Here is a 19,566-nt window from a genome sequence, read left to right as displayed (position 1 = left end):
TTGAAGGTGCTGGGCCTGCTTTACTTTAAAGCAGCTATTTAAGTGCAAGATGGTGTTGTTGTAATTTAACCAATTGTGTTTTTGTGTTCTGGTATGTTCTGTTCCGTATGAACCATTTTATTTAATAAGACGATAGTCTAGCATTTAGATCACTGTGAATGTCTCCTTGTGAACTTGATTTTTAGATTGCAGCCCAACCTCTACTTGTGTGCAAGGGCAAGAAGGTCTCAGGAAGGGCCTCTGGTGCTGAAGGCTTTATTGGAGGTTTGGATGTGAAGTTCAGGTTGCCGATGAATCGAATGGGGGTCTGTGTGGCTGCAGAGGCTGTGGGAGCACTGGAGTCAAATCCAGGATCTCTGAAGGGACTCTTTTGCTCCTCTTCCTCTCTTACCGTAAGCGGAAGCGGGCTACACCATTGCCGACTTTGTCTTAGACAATTCTTGTGTAATATTGCCTGTTCTGCACTATTACTTAACAGTAGTAATATTGAATCATGTCTATTACACCTTTGGGGAGATGTGGTTTGAAAGAAAAGTGAGAATATAGCGGATATGGTTGGGGTTTAATTGCTGAGGTTATGGGGGTACCTGGTGTTCGTGGTTGTGCTCTTGGGGGTAAAACTTGTTTTTGATGTAATATACCTGAACATATTTCTTTCCAGGAACCTGGTAATTGAAGCAAGAGCTTAAAAATACACCTCTCTCCTGAATCTGACATCCTGAGTAAGGCTCCCTGTGGGAGAGGATTGTGCAGGACTGATGAATTGAACCATATATGAAGAATTATAATTGCAAGAGCAGTTGTAGTTTATGCTTGCTGCTTTCTGCAGCCATTCTCAACGGGGGGCATATGGCCCATCCTAGGGCCCACAGCACATTTAAATTGTGTGGGGGGGGGGGGTGGTGAAACCACAGACTGAAATCTTGAAATATTTTTCTGTTGATGCAATTGGTAGGAGTGAAGTATGGAAGAATCCAAAGCTTGACTTCACAGGAAAGGAGGGCCATAAACTTGGAGCTGTGTCCTAAGGGGCCCAGAGCCAAATAAAAGGGGGGCGAGAATGGCAGATTTAGTGAATAGACTGAATGTACTTGTATTGCATTCCCCTAACTTTATTGGGAATGCTTTTTTTTCATACACTGATGTGGCTATGGCTACAAAGTCCTGCATTTACTGCATTCTGGGTTCATAGGAAGCAGACATCTTTCTTTGGTAAAGCGAGGCAGAGTTCAAATATCCACGTACAAAACAGCAGACAGGATCCTAAATCCTCCAGTGTGTGAGCTTAGTTCTATGCAGCTGTTGAGAACATCCTCCCTGAGATTCCTTGCACTCCATCTTCCAAGTGTTTTTTTCATGGAGTCCCCAGCAGGTCGTTCCTGAGCTGCAGCCAATTTTGCTTGAATATCAGTTTTCTGTTGGTAACATTGCACTTGAGGCTAGTACTTGAGGAGAACGGGCCAACTTCTTTCACCTTGCCTCATCACTTTAAATTCTTCATCCTTGGAGTAATAATTTTACTTGATTCTAGACCCTCAAGAATATGTCAGATATCAAATGAGCAGAAATGCATAATTGCCAAAATAAAGCATTCTTTCTCTTTTAATAATTTGAGCAATATGAACATTGTCAGGGCTTTTATTGCCCTTGAACAGGGTGGCTCACTGGGCAGCTTCAGAGGCAAGAAAGAACTTGCTGTGCCTCGCTCTAGTCCTGACCCTCTGATGGTGTCTTTCCTCTTCCTTTGGAGCAAGTGAATTATTGATGACAATTCTGTGGTTTTTAATTAAAATTCCACAAGTTGGTGAAATGACCAACTTTAAATCCTTCAGCAACTGTGATGGGATTTGGATGTGTCTCTCGACCATTCATCCAGATATTAGGATTCTTAGTCCAAAAACAACCACTTCGCAGCTAAATATGTCACATGCACGTACAGATATGTTTTATAGTTAGCAAAACTCCTGCCCTTGGTCTGTGATCATTAGATTGGCTTTGCATGTTACTGCACGGCATGAATAAAACACAAAAGTCTGTAGACACCATGGTTGAAGTAAAAACACAATGCTGGAGAAACTCAGCAGGTCACACTGTGTACTTTATACAGCAAAAGTAAAGATGCAGAACCAATATTTTCAGATTGAGCCCTTCCTTGCAGTCCACACTGACCATCAGCACTCATCCCATTTGATTTTCCCCACATTTCCATCAACTCTATCCCCTAGAGGCTGTAAATCCTAAATCGTAGGAGTAAAATGTAGACAGGCACCTGAACAAAATTTTGAAGGGCTCAGGCCAAAAATGTTGGTTATATATCTTTATCTTTGCTATATAAAATACACTGTTTGACCTGCTGAGTTTCTCCAGCATCCTGTTTTTCTACACTACATTCCCACTTTCCCAATGAGGCTTGAGCTGGTGGATTGCCAATGTGCATCTCCATCCTTGGTGTATCTTGGCCTGGTGTCTAAGTGCAGATGGTTTGAGGTTTCACCACAGACCATGGCGACTGGAGTCCCGATGTTGGATGTTAGTTTATGGAGACCTGGCGACACCACAGGTTAAAAGATGGTTGTGTTACTCTACTTTCTGGTGTTCTGGTTAACCTGTGCTGCTCGCTGGTTTGGCAGGGAAGTGACAGAATTCCTATGGTGCTGCCAGACTTTGGATGCTTCCTGAGCAAAGAACAAGCATGCAAGGTTTAATTTACTGCTTCCTGAATCCGAGAAAATATCCATACCTGGAATGGATTGGCATAGAATCAGTCACTGAAAGACCCATTTCTATGCAATATGACTCTGGAAGATCTGGAAATGAACTTTTTCAAGTTTAATGACAAAGGTCACAGCAACTCCCAACTCTAGTGACCCGAGTTCTCCCCTGCCCTATGTCTTGACTGTGTGCACTGAACCCATGCAGTCATGGGTGTGATGACGGTGATCATGTTTGCATGGCCACTAGCAAAGCCTTGATTATAGTTGCTGTTTGCTTCGACTTGGCTGCCAGCAGGGGGCTGACACACAGAACAGGGGCACTGCAGTATGCAGATCTGTAATGGAGACTTGCAGCCTCATGGCATGCCTCATGGTGCTGTTTACAACAACTTTAAAGTAAAGAAACCTTTCCTTCAACCATGTGTTGTCTAAGATCTCACTCACAAATAGAAGATGAAACAGTGGGAGAGGGTGTTTTCTCCCCAGTGTAGTGATCCTCCTGACCAATAGAGGGAGTTACAGACTAGTTTGTTGCAACTTCAGTTGGATTCAAGATGGATGCCTCCACATAGTCTTGAGCTATAGCTAATATAGTTGTTTTAAAAGAACCCAAGTTTCTTTATAACAATAAAAAGAAACATCGCACCCACTTGGCACATTAGTTAGGTTGATTAGCTATTGGAATTTGAGGTGAGTGGTAGAATCTTGGGGTGAGAACACAAACAGTACAGCACAGGAATAGATCCTTCAGTCCTCATGTCTGCGCTGAACACAGTACCCAAATTAAAACATCTGCTTGGGCATGATACATAACCTCTATCCCCCTCCATATTTGTGTGCGTATCATCCTCTAGGGGATAGAGTCGATGGAAATGTGGGGAAAATCAAATGGGATGAATACTGATGGTCAGTGTGGACTGCAAACCACCCCACACCTGCTAAGAGGCTTTTGACATGTAGCAACTGTATCCTAAGGAAAGCAGCAGCAGATATTTTGTGAACAGGAGGCTCCAGTAATCTTTAATTTGATCATTTGTCTTCGTGTGACATTGATAAATATTGGCTGCTTCATGCAAAGAAATCCCCTGCTTTTGGAAACGATGGCACAGGGTCCGTTCCGTTAACTGGGGCTCTGGTTTAAAGTCTCCGTGTAGCATTGGGGGATGTCAGCCAAGATGTTTTGTGTGTTGATCCCAAGCATGGGATTGGAGCTCACAGCCATTTGATCTGGAGATGAGAGTGCTGCGATTGAATCTCGGGGTTGTACCTGATGAAATGTATGAACTCTGACAATAAATCTGGACTTTGAACCAAGTCTGCTATCTCTGTCCTTGGCAAGTTGGTAGCATGAGACTTAATGTTAAAAATAAAAAATCCTGTTCCATAATGTCAGGGCAAAAATACAAAACCAGTGAGGATTTGTATTACACTTCATTTTTTTTCTAATTTCTTATTACCCAATCTCCTTTTCCTCGTATTTTACTTTGTGGTGAGTGTGGTTCTACAGAAGACGCTGTGCTTTAAATTCTCTTTTCAATCTACTCTCAGCCAAGGCTTGCAATTTAAAGATACTATTTTTTTTTCATTAAATACTAACTGAGGAGTTTAGCTGCTTAATTTTGATCTTCTGGCTTTTGTCCTAATTCCTTAATTGGCCTCTATTCAACCTTCATTGTGAACTTCAAAGAAAGGAAAGCTTCCATCAGTTTTGATTTTCTTTTGGTTTCTGATCCTCTCAAAACAGTTAAACTAATGTTTTTGAAGTGCAGTTGTGTAGAATGTAATATAAAATAAAAGCTCGTTTTGTCATGTGTTAAGTTTCAAGAAATGTCAGTCTTTAATGGCCTCATCATCTGTGTTAGATGTTGATGATAGAGGGGAAAATATTGGCCAATTCCCCTGTGATGAAGTCCCCTGTTCTTTTTTTTTGGCTATTTCTTGAAGAAGGGCTCAGGCTTGAAACGTCAGTGATATTCTTTCCTTCCTATGGACGCTGAGAGACCCGGCTGAGTTCCTTCAGCATTTCAGTGTGCTTTTGCTGGATAGAAACATCCAGCTTCGAAGAGGCCTCTGTTTAATGCATCATTCTGAAATACTGTCTCTGTTAGTGTAGTGAAACAAGAACATCTGCAGATGCTGCGATTGTAGTGCATGTACAAAAGTGCTAGAGAAATTTAGATTTACCGCCTTTGGACATGCAGCACGGTAATAGGCCATTTCGGTCCTCGAGTCCATGCTGCCCAATTTACACCAATTTAGAAACTCGGCAGGTCCTGCAGAATTCCATAGAAGGCAAAAATATAGCCCCCTGTCTCTCTCTCTCTTTCCTGATCCCTATGTCTCCTTTCCTCCAGCTTTTCTCTCTCTTCCCCGCCCCTTTTCTCCAGCTCCTCATTCACAGAGCTGCCTCCCTCCCTAATCAATTCTCAGCTGTTCTCTCCTATCCAAGTCGATCTATCCCCTCTTGCCTGTTGGCCAGTGCAGCCAGGTGCCTTTTTATTCAGGCACCTGGCTGCTTTTTGCTCATGCAGTAGGGCTCGGGCCTGAAATGTTGGTTATATATCTTTCACTTCCTCTGGAAGCTGTGGGATGTGCTGAGTTTCTCCAGCCCTTTTTGTGTATTAACTCTGTTAGGAGGAGTAGAATTCCCTCAGAACTGCACAGGGATGTCAGCCGAGAGTTTTCTTTGCAATCCTTAGAGTAGAAGTTGAACCCACATATTCTCAATCCAAGTGAAGCATGCAGAGCTCTGAAGTGAGGGAAGAGTACACACAAGTCATTTGAAGGGCCAAATAGTTGGCTTGGATGGACCCAAGACTGTGGCACTTCCTATCCTTCAAATTGTGCTGGAACTCTATTGAAGTCAGATGGGCCCTGACCTCATTTTCCTTTTAAACAGGAGATCCAAGGCAATGTTGTCCTCCCGGAGCATTGTATTGACATTTGAACAGATTGGATTCTCCCATCTTGGGAGACGATTTGGGGCTCATTAACAGGCTGTGAGATGACCCAAACTAACATTCCTTCCAATGCATCATTCTTATTCCTCGTTGGAATGAGGACATGTGATTTTTCAGCAATGTTATTAAATTTCCATTGTGCCCAACTTTGCAATATTTGAGTTTATGCTCAACCACTTTTATGAAATGTGCTACTTTCTGGGCTATTGGAGGACTTTGGGTCTGAAACTAGGGGTCATTTCTCTTCAAACTCTAATTGCCGGTGGAATTTCTTGTTTATTTTTAATGAGTGACAACATTGTTTGACGGGTTTAATGTATCTTATATTCTGAACTTTAAATAAATGGGAGGGGAGGTAGGGAGGGAGGGAGGGGAGGAGGGAAGGGGGGGAGAAAACGACACTGTATATATTTAAGAAGGAAAATGTATGTATCTTGATCAATATGGTTTATAGTGTGGAAAAATTAAAAATTAAAAATAAAACTCTAATTGCCATTGTGTGGCGAATGGTTATCATGAATGGTTTCTCATTATTAGAATGTACCAAGAACTAATGAAGCAGAATTTTCTATATCAGGCCCATTTGTGTGACAGAAATCTAAATGTGGGGAACTAAAAGTAAAAACACAATGCTGGAGAAATTCAGGTAGATTAAACAATGGCAAAGGTAAAGATGTATAACCAATGTTTTGGACCTGAGCCCTTCATCGAGCTATGAGCAAAATGCAGACAGGCGCACAAACAAAATCTCGCTGAGGGGGTCGGGTCCCAAACGTTGGTTTTGCTGTACAAAACACACTATTTGACCTGCGGAGTTTCTCCAGCATTGTGTTTATACTTCAATTACGGTGTCTGTGGATTTTCATGTTTTACTCGTGGGGAAATAACTGTCGGGCCTTTTTTGTTTAAACTTCTGAGGCAAGGAAGATGAAGGGCAGCAATACTTTTGACCATGGACACTGGATGTTAATCACAAGTATTCTATGTAAAAGAATGTTAATTTTAACATTCCAAATTATGAGCAAAGTGAAGCTTATTGGCTCTCCAGCTTCACCTACTATTGGCTCTCCAGCTTCACCTACTATTGGCTCTCCAGCTTCACCTACTATTGGCTCTCCAGCTTCACCTACTATTGGCTCTCCAGCTTCACCTACTATTGGCTCTCCAGCTTCACCTACTATTGGCTCTCCAGCTTCACCTACTATTGGCTCTCCAGCTTCACCTACTATTGGCTCTCCAGCTTCACCTACTATTGGCTCTCCAGCTTCACCTACTATTGGCTCTCCAGCTTCACCTACTATTGGCTCTCCAGCTTCACCTACTATTGGCTCTCCAGCTTCACCTACTATTGGCTCTCCAGCTTCACCTACTATTGGCTCTCCAGCTTCACCTACTATTGGCTCTCCAGCTTCACCTACTATTGGCTCTCCAGCTTCACCTACTATTGGCTCTCCAGCTTCACCTACTATTCAATTGATTTTGAAACACTTAACGGAACATTGTTTCCATTGCTTTGCCTGGTAGGCTACTCCAATCATTATTTTTAAATGATATTTAAAGTTTATTTTAAACTTTCTGCTTGTTTAAATGTGATTTCACTCTCTCTGGTCCTGAACTTTTGTATCAGAGGTTTACAGCAAGCCACCATAGAAAGAGAGATGGCATAAATCTCTGCTGCGATAGTTGGTTGGGCTCTCTAATTCCATTAAGAACTTTCTTTTTGAGCCACAGAAGGAAATAATGCAATGACACTTGAAGTTGGGGAAGCAATGTTTTGTCCACAAAGGCAATTAACCAGTTTTCTTTTTGAGCTGGGAGGAGGAGATTAGGTAAATGATGAAGAGGAGAAAAAGAGTGATCTTCTAATAAAAACTGCATATACAGAACAATCCCTATTATCTGGAATTCAAGCAACCAGCAAAAAAAAATTGCAGAAAATAAATGGGCAAAAAATACAGAAGTTTAAAATTGGCACGCCCTAGTGCTTAGTTTGCCAATCCAAGCAACAAGCAATCTCAAGCAGCTGACCAATTCACTTATCCGGTATCTAACAATCCCCCTAGGTACCACGTACTGGGGTTTTATGTATTTGACACTCTATTCCACTTGAATAATAGTCTGCTTTCGGATTTAAATTTGGACATACAGCATGGTAACAGGCCCTTTTGGCACACGAGCCCGTGCCGCCCAATTACACCCAATTGACCTACAACCCCTGATGTGATTTGAACAGTGGGAGAAAACCTGAGGCCCCAGGGAAAACCCATGCAGTCATGGGGAGAATGTACAAACTCCTTGCATTCAGCGTGGGATTCAAACCCCTGTCCCGATCACTTGAGCTGCTAACCGCGCCGCCCCTTGTTGGGATATGAAATTGCACACCCCGGCTGCTTCCACAGTGGGTACCAGCCTGCGAGTCTGCAAGACATGGCAGACTATCCACGAGCAAAATTTGAATGGTCAGTTGACACTGGCAGATCGAGCCTTTTATCCATAATGAATTAGTTTCTCAAAACCACTCCCTAGATTTACATCCTTATCAAAATCCAACTTTCAAGTTTACAACTCTTTTATTAATTCCACTGCACCCTCACTTCATAAGCTCACAAAGGTCTTTACATTTAAAGGATCTGTACATAAAGTTCTACAACACGGAAATAGGCCCTTCCACCCAACTTGTCTGTGCCAACCAAACTAGTCCCATTTGCCGACATTTGGTTCCAATTCATCTAAGCCATTCCTATACGTGGACCTGCTCAAATGCTTTTTTTTTTAAATGTCACGATTGGCCCTGGTTCTACCACTTCCTCATTCCATATATCCATCATCATCTGTATGAAGAAGGAGCCCTTTTGGTTCCTTCTAAATCATTCCCCTCTATCCTTGAGTCTCTAGTTTTAGATTCATCTAACCCTAAGGCAAAGGCTATGACTTTTGACCTTTACTAGATCCCTATGTCTTTTTAAACCTCTGCAAGGTCTTCCCTTAGTCTTGTACACTCCCGAGAGGGAAAAAAGTCCTTGTCATTTGAAGGCAACCTTCACCACACATGGATGTTACAGATGAGTCTGGTTATTTGATCACAATTTTTGACGGTGGTCACTTGTGAATAGAATAGAGACCCTCATCTGGGCTCCTGTGTTCTCCAAGCCTGATGATTTGCAACAAAGTTCAGAACTGCTTAAGGTGAGACTAATGAACTTGGAATACCTGACACCATCCGGCCTGTTTTATGTCCTGCTAATCCATGCGCCCCACATCAGAGCTGAGTACTCTCTTTTTTCTGTTCAAGAGAAACAAATTGTAGAACATGGAGCATGGAGCCTGTTCTATATGTCGGAATATCTTTGAAATTTAATGAGAAGCACTTAAACTGGGGGGAGGAAGGGAGAGAGAATGTCATGTGATTATAGTTTAAACATTGTGATATTAAATTCTTAACCCATGTGTGGTTTTATGGCTAAACATGTTACTGAATAACTTTATGGCTTAAAAACTAACGTGTCATGTTTCCTCTTGTTACAGCAGCCTCTGTCATGAAACTCACACCAAATCAAGCGCCACTGTATGTAAGTAAGAAATACTTCGAGAATAGTGTACTGAATAATCATGTTGAATTATTGAATACTCCAGGTGATTTTCTAAGCAGCAGTTGACTCTTCTTCTATAACAAGTTTAACTTTGGTGTTTAGGAAGTAGATTGAGTTTGTGTTGATGAGAAAGTGTGTTTAGGACTGTTTTAATTTTTGATATAATATCGGGTAAAGGGATTGATAATCTTTCTGCTTATTCCTAAGATCCCAAGTGAAATGAGGTATGGTATTTTTCATGCTTTAAATGGGCATGAGGCCGACGAAGGCTCTGACACAATTAGCACCCTGAGAAAGGTAGAAGTGGGAAAGGTATTGGTAGACAATCAGATGATGGCACACATGGGAATCTGGAGTAGCAAACAATCTTGTGGGGAACAGCAGGTCGAGCAGCATCGGGGGAGCTAAGGTGTAAGATCAGTAATAGGCCATTCAACCCATCGAGTCTGCCCCGCCATTTAATCATGAACTGATTCATTTCCCCACTCAGCACTACTGCCCGGCCTTCTCCCCATAAGCTTTGATGCCCTGGGTAATTAAGAACCTTAAATTCAGCCTATGACTTGGCCTCCATCACCACCTGTGGCAACAAATTCCACTGATTCACCATCATCTGGCAAGAAAACATATTTAAAATTCGGTTAGATAAATTTTTACATGATAGAGGAATTAGGGGATATGGGGAGAAGGCAGGTAGGTGGAGTTAGGTCATAAATTAGATCAGCCATGATCGTATTGAATGGCGGAGCAGGCTTGATGGGCCATTTTTGGCCTACTCCTGTTCCTACTTCCTATGCTCCTATCTCTAAAAGTGTGGTCATTGATTTGGGCAGGAACCCTTCAAGACCAAGAGTGGAGAGGGGAGATGGCATCGCCTGCATAAGGCTGCAGGTTTTCACGGGCCAATAGCGGATTGTGAACCAGGGAAGGGCGAAGAATGATGGGCACACTCAGCAGAGGCCAAAGGGAGGGAGAGGGCCAACTGGCAGAAGAAGATTTGTATGGGGTATTGGTAAGGGAACAGGTTATCTTGGTCACAGAACCAGGGCCTTTGGCCTCCACCCCCCCCCCCCCATGCCAACCATTTTGCCAATCTGTTGCCTGTATTAGGGCTGCACCTCTCAGCCTATCTAAATGCCTCTTAAATTGTATCTGATACCATTGTTGCCTCATTCCCTTCAAAATCCTTCCTCCCTCCTTCAACCCATCCCTTTTTCAAATGTAAGTTTATTTATCATCCAATTGCACGAGTACAACCTGATGAAACAGAGTTCTTCAGTCCTCGGTGCAAAACATTGAAACACACAACTAAACTTAAAACACCCACACTCTCACTTTAATAAATTAGTGGCATCTCGGAGGGGTGGTATGAACAGTTCCTAAGGTCATTCAGCAGTCTCCCTGGCTGAGGGAAGAAGCTGTTCCTCTCTCTCTTCCCCGACGGGAGCAGCCGAAAGATGCTGTGTGCGGGGTGGAAGGGGTCCTCAACGATTTTGTGCACCTTCTTCAGACAATGATACTGGTTGATCACATCAATGAGGAGCAGGGGAGACCCTTGTTTTTGATATCCTCACCAAGGGGACAGATGGTCATCTACGCTATCCGTGTTCCTTTATACCTGTGTCAGTTCACCCACCCCCCCCCCTGTCTCTTTCGCATCAAGTGAAACAAATGGAGCTGAGCTATTTTCTCCCCTGAAATCCTCTCTTCCAGGCAATAACCTGGCGAGCATCCTCTGGTGGTGATGTGGAATCTCTCGAGTTCATGGCAGGAAATCCATTGTAGAGAAAAGTGGGGACGCTTTAATACACTATACATCACCTGGGAATGCACTACCCTCACTGACCTCAATGAGCATGAACAAAAGTGATGTTTTCCCCTTTACTTGTCTCTTCCAAAGCAGGAACCTTAACAAAAGACGGCAGGATTTCAGGAAATATTTATGCATCTGTTAAAAGGTTTGCTGATGCTAAATTGCACTGGAAATTAACTGTCTTTTAATAGATTGGCTGCTACTTCACGTATTTTGGTTGTCAGTTATTCAGCTCTTGACCTTTTTGCTTTCAGGCCAGCAAAGCTTTGACTTAACCTTAATGTTGGCATTGGACAGTGGTTAGTAGCAAGAGTAGAATTTAATTTTATTTTGCTGTGAGTTGGGTGGCGACTGGCTTTTTCTGACCTCTGACCCCAACAGCAGAGTGACTAATGATACCATCTCTATTGCAACCCCAGTTCTGACTTATGGGCCAAGAATCTCATCCAAATCCTTCCCTTTCCATACAAAAATGCCTGTTTAAGATTTGAAGAATTTAATGCTGTAATGTGAGAGTGGTCTCTTTATCTCTTGTTTTCCTACCCTCTCCTTCATTGTGTGTCTATCCTCGAGACTCGGGTGTTTCACAAGATCTGCAATCATTCTTTTGCTGAAAGAAATTCGCTTTGCAGTTACTGCGTACTCATGGGAGTTGCATTAAGTTGCACTGAATTACTGGAAAATCACATTTATTTCATAAGAAGGATCAGAAGATTTTCCAATAATCAAATGCAGATAAAATTCCAGAAGAGATGGAATGCATGCATTTAAATATTCTCAGCCAAGTCTGTTTTCTCTTTGCTTCCCTCTCTCCAGTTTGTTATGCTGGACTCTGGCAGTTGTTCTGGCCCAGAGGGCCAGCAATCCACCCCAAAGCTTCCTCGTGAATGCACAAAGCTTTCAGCTGTTAAGTCAGCCTGCCAGACACTCTGAAGAGCGCCCACTTGCTCATTTACATTTGCATTCCACAGTATTGATGGCCAAAAGGCTGGCCTTGCTTCACCTGCCAATCCATTAACTGGCGACACTTCACAAGGACAAATCTACGGTTTCTGAGTTTATTCTATCGTGTGCTGGTCAATGAATTACCCAGCTGAGTGGGGGAAGGAGTTCCATTGACCCAGAGGGGTTGTGCCAGCACAGGACTAGTTCTGGTTTACTGGTTACTGATCAAGAACAACTATTCTGTCTAGGTTTCTTCCTGTTCTTTGTCTAGACATGCGGTGGCCTGACTGCGTTGTTTGCCCGTCATCCATTAACTCCTGAGCAACTACGTTTCTGCAGATCTGTTTCCCCCACTGAGCAAAGGCCAGACGTGCTCTTAGGCAAGACCAGAGGCTCTTGGTTATGTTTCATTTAGTGGAATGTTCAAATATCTGATGTGAACTCTATTTCTACATTGGTTTGGTATTAATTGGCAAGAATGAATTGGGATCACGTGGCACATCTGAGAAGGACAAAAAATCTCTGGTGCTTCATTCATTGCAAATTTTTTAAAAAAAAACTGCAGATGCAGGAATGCTGAAATAAAAAGAATGCAGGAAAACCACGGCAGGTCAGACAATATCTGCAGAAAGAAACTTTCTGGTTTCTGCCCTTTCTGACAAAGGGTTGCAGAGTTGTTTTTCTTTTTACAGATGCTGTCTGACCTCTAAGAACACAGTTAATTGTTTATTTCCCAAGGTTACAATTTCCATATAGTTTTCAGTCCATATTATCTGTAATTGATTTGTAAAAGGATGCTGTTGTATTAAAAGTGGTAGCTTGGTTTTTCAGAAGGGGAGCCTTTAATATTCTTACTGGTGAAAATACAGAAATTCTGGAGCAGCGTCCATAGGAGGTAAAGCTGTATAAACGACATTTCGGGCCTGAGCCCTCCTTCAAGGTATGAGTCAAAAGAAGCCAGGCACTTGAATTAAAAGGCTGGAGAGGGAAGAATTGACAGGGAGAGGAGTACAGACTAACAGACAAAAGGTATAAATTGGATATGGATGGGACATAGGAGAGAGGAAAGGTAAGAATTGACTGGGGGGTAGAAGGGGGGTTGTTTTGGGGCTATGTGGAAGCAGAGCTGGGGGGGAAGGACACAGGAAAAGGAAAGAGAGAGGGAGACAAAGCTAGAGGAAAGAAGATGTAGGGAACTGCAATCTGCAGGCTTTCATGTTCACCTCATTTCTATTAGTGAGGCTTATCTGGGCTCCAATGTTACAATTAGATTTTACACTGGACAATTTTTTCAAAACATTTGCTTCTTTTTAAAAAAAAAAGTGATTATGAAAGATAGCTTCAAACTGAACACAAAAATAATTCCAGATTTGCTGTATCATGTAGGAAGTTGGAGAAACATTAAATTAACTTTTATTGAATTTAGAAGGTTTAATTGCATATTGACGCTGAGACATTGAGTTAGTTCAGCTGACCTAAAAATGTTTTGCCACTGATTTTATTTTCTACTTAGCATCTGATGCCTCTTGTGTCAGTGTCCAACAGTAGTCGCCCAGCAATGATGGATTCCAGTTACCCTGATACCACTTTTCCATGGTCGCAATGTCCTGGTGAAACCTTTCACCATGCTCATCACTGACTCTACCAAGGTCAGCAGGGAAGAGTCCAAATTCAGAAAATGAATTTTCAATGACGCTGCACTTCATGGTTTTGTAAAATTTAAGTTGACTTAAAATAAGACAGGAAATCACAATAAAAGGTTATTTTTATTTTAAAAAGGTAGTTAATAGGAAAATGTTAAGGTGATTTTTCACAATCAGTAGCCCAAAAACTATAAAATACACCCAAAAGGGTTCAGGAAGCAAAACCTTTGTTGTCCAGTGTTATTTATATTTCTGATCTTTCCCTCAATATTAATATTTGGTTCTCATTTATGATTAAATGGGGGCCATTCAGCCCATATACTGTGTCTGACTTTATTTGATTCATTGCTGGTGTAACTCGCATGAAAACCTTAGTGTTGTAGATCTGAGAGTAAATGTAAAAGCACCAATGTCACTTGTGTTTGCAACTTGTATGCAATAACATTCCTTGTCACAGAAGTCCTAATTAAAAATGTACCCAAATTAGTATTTAGTCATTTCTGATTATGGCCATAATCGTATAATAATTAGCACTCTACATTGTGGCTGCAGCAACCTCTGTACAGGGGGGGCGTAGCGGTTAACACAATGTTGTTACAGCGCCAGTGATCAAGACCTGGGTTCGAATCCTGCACTGTCTGTAATGAGTTTGTACATTCTCCCCATGTGTGCGTGGGTTTCTTCCGGGGGCTCCAGTTTCCCCCCACCATTTGAAACGTACCAGCAGTGTAGGTTAATTGGGTGGCACGGATTCTTGGCCAGAAATGGCCTGTTATTGTGCAGTATGTCTAAAATAAATTAAAAATGCTTGCACTCATCTTGCCTGATAATCTTAATTCACTGACCTGTCTCTTGCACACCCCAGTCAAGTTTTAGTTCGCCTGCCAGGAATAATGCAAACGAGCAGAAGATAGTTGAATTTAAATTTAGACATACAGCATGGTAACAGGCCCTTTTGGCCCTTGACCCTGTGCCACCCCATTATACCCAATCTGCCTCCAACTCCCGGTACATTTTGAATGGCGGGAGGAAACTGGAGCCCCCGGGGGGGCATGGGAACCCACAAAGACATAGGGAGAATATACAAACTCCTAACAGACATCACAGATTCGAAGCCCGGGCCCTATCACGGGAGTTGTAACACCACGCTGCCTGTGATCAAAATGATTTCTTGTGCCAATTGACATCTACACTTAAGTCTAGAAATGTGGCTCGTTTCATCACCAAACAGCAAGAGAAAGGGAAAATGAAAGATCACCAAAGCTATACCAGACTCTGACATCCTTCCAAAAGTAAGAGTTATGGCTTAAAGTAAACTTCACGCTGACAAAGAGGTGGAGCAACTCGCAAAATTAGTAAGGAGGATATCTAGGAAAGGTCCCAATGAACAGTATTGATCAAAGTGAAGGATCGATGGCTCTCTCAAACTGCAGATTGGTGGTGCCATACACATATACATTAACCCATGTATGGCATATGATGGGGAGATAGCATCAAAGTTTTAGTGAATTACAACAGGAAACACCTGGTCCTACTTCCCAGTGGGTGGTACCAGCCAGGAAATGTGCAAACATTTCAAAACCTCCTTCAAATCTTATTTTGCATATTATTTGCATACTAAAATTCAACATTTTTTCCAATCCAATCTCTAAGCTTTAATGCTTAGAGTGAGGAAAATATTTGAAATTAGTATCAGTTTTTAAATTTATAGTGCTTAATCTTTGATTTAGACATTCAGCGCAGTAACAGGCCCTTTCAACCAACAAGCGTGCTGCTCAATTACACCCAATTAACTTGCACCCGGTGGGAGGAAACCGGAGCACCTGGAGGAAACCCATGCAGATACAGGAAGAATATAGAAACTCCTTACAGACAGTGTTGGATTTGAACCCTGATGGCTGCTACTGTAACAGCGTTGTGCTATCTACTGCACTGCCCATACTTGACTTGTGAATTCTAAGTTTGTGTGTTAATGATCTATTGCAAAGATTTCACACAGTGCACTGTCGGAAGAGCTAGCTCTCCACTTAAATATTAAACCAAGATCCTCTCTGCTCTGGCATATGGATAGAAAGCTTCCCAAAGTGATGGCTTCTTAAAGAGTAGGGAGGGCAGTTGTTTCTAAAGTCTTTTTTTATGCTCATTTTAATATCATTTAGTGTCATAGTTGCTCTTTGTGAGAGCTCTCTTTGTGCAAGTTATCTGTGTTTACCACATTGTGACAGAAATTCCACCCAAAAGTACATCGGCCCCAGTTTGCATCAGAATGTCTTCTAAGCACCTTTCATGAGCTCAGCACGTACCTAAGGGCATTCAACTAATTGAGTATTTTTGAAGTTTACTTTTGTCTCAGATCAGAGCGAGGTCAGTGTTTATCACCCCTCCTGCACTTAAAAAAAAGGTGGTGAGCTGCTTTCTTGTACTGAGGACCTCTAAAGATATTTACAGTTGCATTGAGTGAGGAAGTTGAGGATTTGGATTCCGCAGCAATGAGGGACTTGGAACGTTTTTCCAAGTTAGAATGGCGAGTGACTTGGTGGGGAACCTCAAATGAGAGTGTCCCTATGCCCTTGCTGCCCTTCTCCCCCAATGGTGGAGGTACTGATCAAATAGTTTGGGAATGTAACTCGATGGACTTTGTAGGCGATGCACATTACTGTCATGGTGTAAGTATATAAAGTTTGTGTAGGCCAGTTAGCGGTCTTCCAATAGCACAGTTTGTTATCCTGCTTTGTGCGTTGTTGAAGCCTAACTCATCCAGAGAAATGCAGAGTATCCCACATTGCTGGTTACCACTTTAATGTAAGGAACTAAGAAGTCCATTGTGGAGAATATGCTGTGGCCAAGGTCATGGTAATTGGGAATGAATTTGTTTGGTTCTAATATGTTGAAGGTGGAGCTAGAATTGATGCGTAGTTGTGTGACCAGGTGTTCCAAGGCTGTGTATAGGGCCAGGAAGATGGCATCAGCTATGGAGCTCTACGTCTGCTTGAGTGACTGAGAGTGCAGGTGTGTCTGAGGTTGAAGAGGTGGGTGCCTCTTGCCCCCCGCTTGAACTGAGGGGCGAATACTTTGAACTCATCTGGGAGAGATGCACTTGCAAACTGGGGCTTGAGCCTGGTTTGCTACTGTCTTGTGGCATCCCTGGTACAGGCTGTACCTAAACTTCTTGAATCAGGCTTGGTGGCCTGACTTGTCTGCCTCTTGGTTTTTCACAATGAGTGGACCTCTCCGTTCAGCCATTGTTTCTAGTTGGGGTGCATACAGATTGTTCTCTTTGGCACACAGGTTCCTGCACATTTGCTAATGAGGTAATTGGCAGCGGCAGATATTTTCATTACTGCAGTTAGAGGTTCCCACCTGCTTCAAAAGGGCATCAATCATCCTGGAACCAAAGAAGAGCAGGATGAGCTGCCTCAACGACTATCACCCAGTAACACTCACATCTACTGTGTTGAAAAGCTTTGAGAGCTTGGTCAGGCCCAGAATTAACTTGCACCTAAGTAAAGATCTGGACCCACTGCAATTCGCCTACCGTCACAATCGCTCCACAGCAGATACAATATTGCTGGCTCTTCTCAGCTCTGGATCACCTTGAAAACAGCAACTCATACATACAACTGCTCTTCGTTGACTACAGCTCGGCCTTCAATACCATTATTCCCTCAGTGGTGGTCAAGAAGCTACAAACCTTAGACCTCTACCCCCTCTGGAACTGGATCTTTGACTTTGACCACAGTCAGTACGAATTGGAAACTACGTCTCCTCCTCACTGATCATCAACCCAGGTGCACCCCAAGGATGTGTGCTTAGCCCACTCTACTCATTATACACCCACTACTGTGTAGCAAGGTGCAATTCCAATGCCATCTACAAGTTTGCTGATGGCACCTCAGTTGTCGGCAGAATCACAAAGAGCAATGAGGAAATGTACAGGAGGGAGATAGATCAGCTCGTCAAATGGTGTAATGACAACAACCTTGCGCTCAAACAAAGAAAATGATTGTGGACTTTAGGAGGAAGTCAGGGGAACATGACCCAGTCCTCATCGAGGGTTCAGTGGTGGAAGGGTCAAGAACTATAAATTTCTGGGAATCACCCTCTTCAAAGATCTGTCCTGGAGCCTCCATGTTGATGTAATCACAAAGAAGGCTTGCCAGCGGCTATACTTTGTGAGGTTCTGAGGAGATTCAGTATGTCACTGAAAACTCTCAAACTTCTACAGGTGCATCATGGAGAACATTCTTGCTGGTTGCATCACTGGTATGGAGGCCCAAATACTCAGGACAAGAATAAACTCCAGAGGGTAGTTAACTCGGCCTGCGACATCACAGGCACCAGACTTCACTCCACCGAAGACATCTACATGAGCAGTCTTAAAAAAGCAACCTCTATTCCCTTTTTTCTGTAGCTGTGACAGAATTACCACTAATTGTTCGTGCAAAAAAAAAACTGTACACATGTAAACAAACAAAGAACTGTAAACAGATAATGAATGTAAACCAACTGCAATACAGAGGAACAAAAAGAAAATTTTGCAAGTCTTCAAATAGAGACCAGTCTATAAAATCTGAGGAGTCACATAGCATGTCGTCTGGTTCCTCCTTCCAGTGATGCACAACTTTTAACACCAGCTCCCTGTCTCTTAGTTTCTGCTTGCAGGCGGGTAGCACCCACTCTGATTGGTGGTCTGATTTACCAAAGTGGGGCATGGCATGGAGGAGTTGGTTTTTTTTTGGTGGATGTGTTGCAGTGGAAGAGGATGTCGGGGCGCCAGTGGAACCGATGTCAGTGAAATTGTAAGTCAGGTAGCATCCGTGGATGAGCAGAAACGTTAGGGATCGATTGTCTTCCATGAATGGTGCATGACCTGTGTTTCTCTGAGGTGAGTGAGGACTGCTGTCAGTATATAGGGGCTGCCCCCTGCACCTGTGATGAGCTCTTCACCTTTATTCACTTTGCTGCCAACTTACACCATGATTTCATATTCATTTGGTTCATCTCCCCTTCCTGGATCTCTCCGTCTCCATCTCGGCAGACGAGCTTTCCATCAACATATTATAAACCCACCAACTCCCACAACTGCCTTGACTACTTTTTCTCACACCCTATCCCCTGCGAGGAATCTATTCCCTTCTCGCATTTTCTCCGTCTTCACCGCATCTGTTCCCAAGGTGAGGTTTTCCAGTCCAGATCTTCTGAAATGCCTGTCTTCTTCCACGAATGTGTCTTCCCCTCCACCACCATCGACTCAGCCCTCACCCACATCTCCTCCATTTCTTGCTCATATGCCTTGGCCCCCTCTTCCCCCAGATGCATCAAACACAGGATTCCTGTTGTCCTTACCTTCCACCCCATCAGCCTCCACATGCAACACATTATTCTCCATAATTTCTGCCACCTACAGTATAATCCTACTACTAGACGCATCTTCCCCTCTCTGCTTTCTGTTGGGACCACTTCCTCCATCCCTCCCTCATCCCTCGCTACCAATCACCCTCCCTCCACCCTGGCACCTTTCCCTGTGGCAGCAAGAAGTGCCACACCTCTTCCCTCACCACAATTCAGGGCCCCACACAATCCTTTCAACTGAAACGACATTTGTATATCCATGGAAGTGATCTACTGCATCTGGTGCTCCCTTTCTATGTCGGAGTGACTGGATGCAGACTGGGAGATCGCTGAGCACCTTTGCTCTGCCTGCATCAGTGACGGAGACCTCCCATTGGTCTGTGAAAACTCACAGTTGCCAACCATTTCAATTCTGCGTCCAACTCCCACGCTAACATGTCTGCCCACGGCCTCATACTATTCCTCTGAGACCACCTGTAAAATAGAGGAACAACACTGATTTCCATCTGGGAACTCTCCACCTGGAGAGTTCTGCTAGCCTACTGTCCC

At 43.1% G+C, this 19,566-nt stretch overlaps 1 protein-coding gene across 7 annotated transcripts in view; it reads left to right on the top strand.

Moving 5' to 3' along the window:
* Positions 1-19,566, top strand: part of akap13 (A-kinase anchoring protein 13) — a 396,122-nt gene that overhangs the window by 80,428 nt on the left and 296,128 nt on the right. For 6 of the 7 annotated variants that reach the window (XM_069912032.1, XM_069912029.1, XM_069912026.1 and 3 more), the window contains one exon: positions 9,200-9,243. In XM_069912032.1, the coding sequence (XP_069768133.1) occupies positions 9,211-9,243 (33 nt within the window). In that variant the 5' untranslated portion in view covers positions 9,200-9,210. The remainder of the gene's footprint in view (positions 1-9,199; positions 9,244-19,566) is intronic. The other variant, XM_069912031.1, reaches the window with a different exon arrangement.

The sequence above is a fragment of the Narcine bancroftii genome, chromosome 14, assembly GCF_036971445.1.
Source record: "Narcine bancroftii isolate sNarBan1 chromosome 14, sNarBan1.hap1, whole genome shotgun sequence".
In the NCBI taxonomy this organism is placed as follows: Eukaryota; Metazoa; Chordata; class Chondrichthyes; order Torpediniformes; family Narcinidae; genus Narcine; species Narcine bancroftii.
The sequence above is the reverse complement of the archived record's forward strand: the minus strand, read 5'-3'. Positions and strand labels throughout refer to the sequence as shown.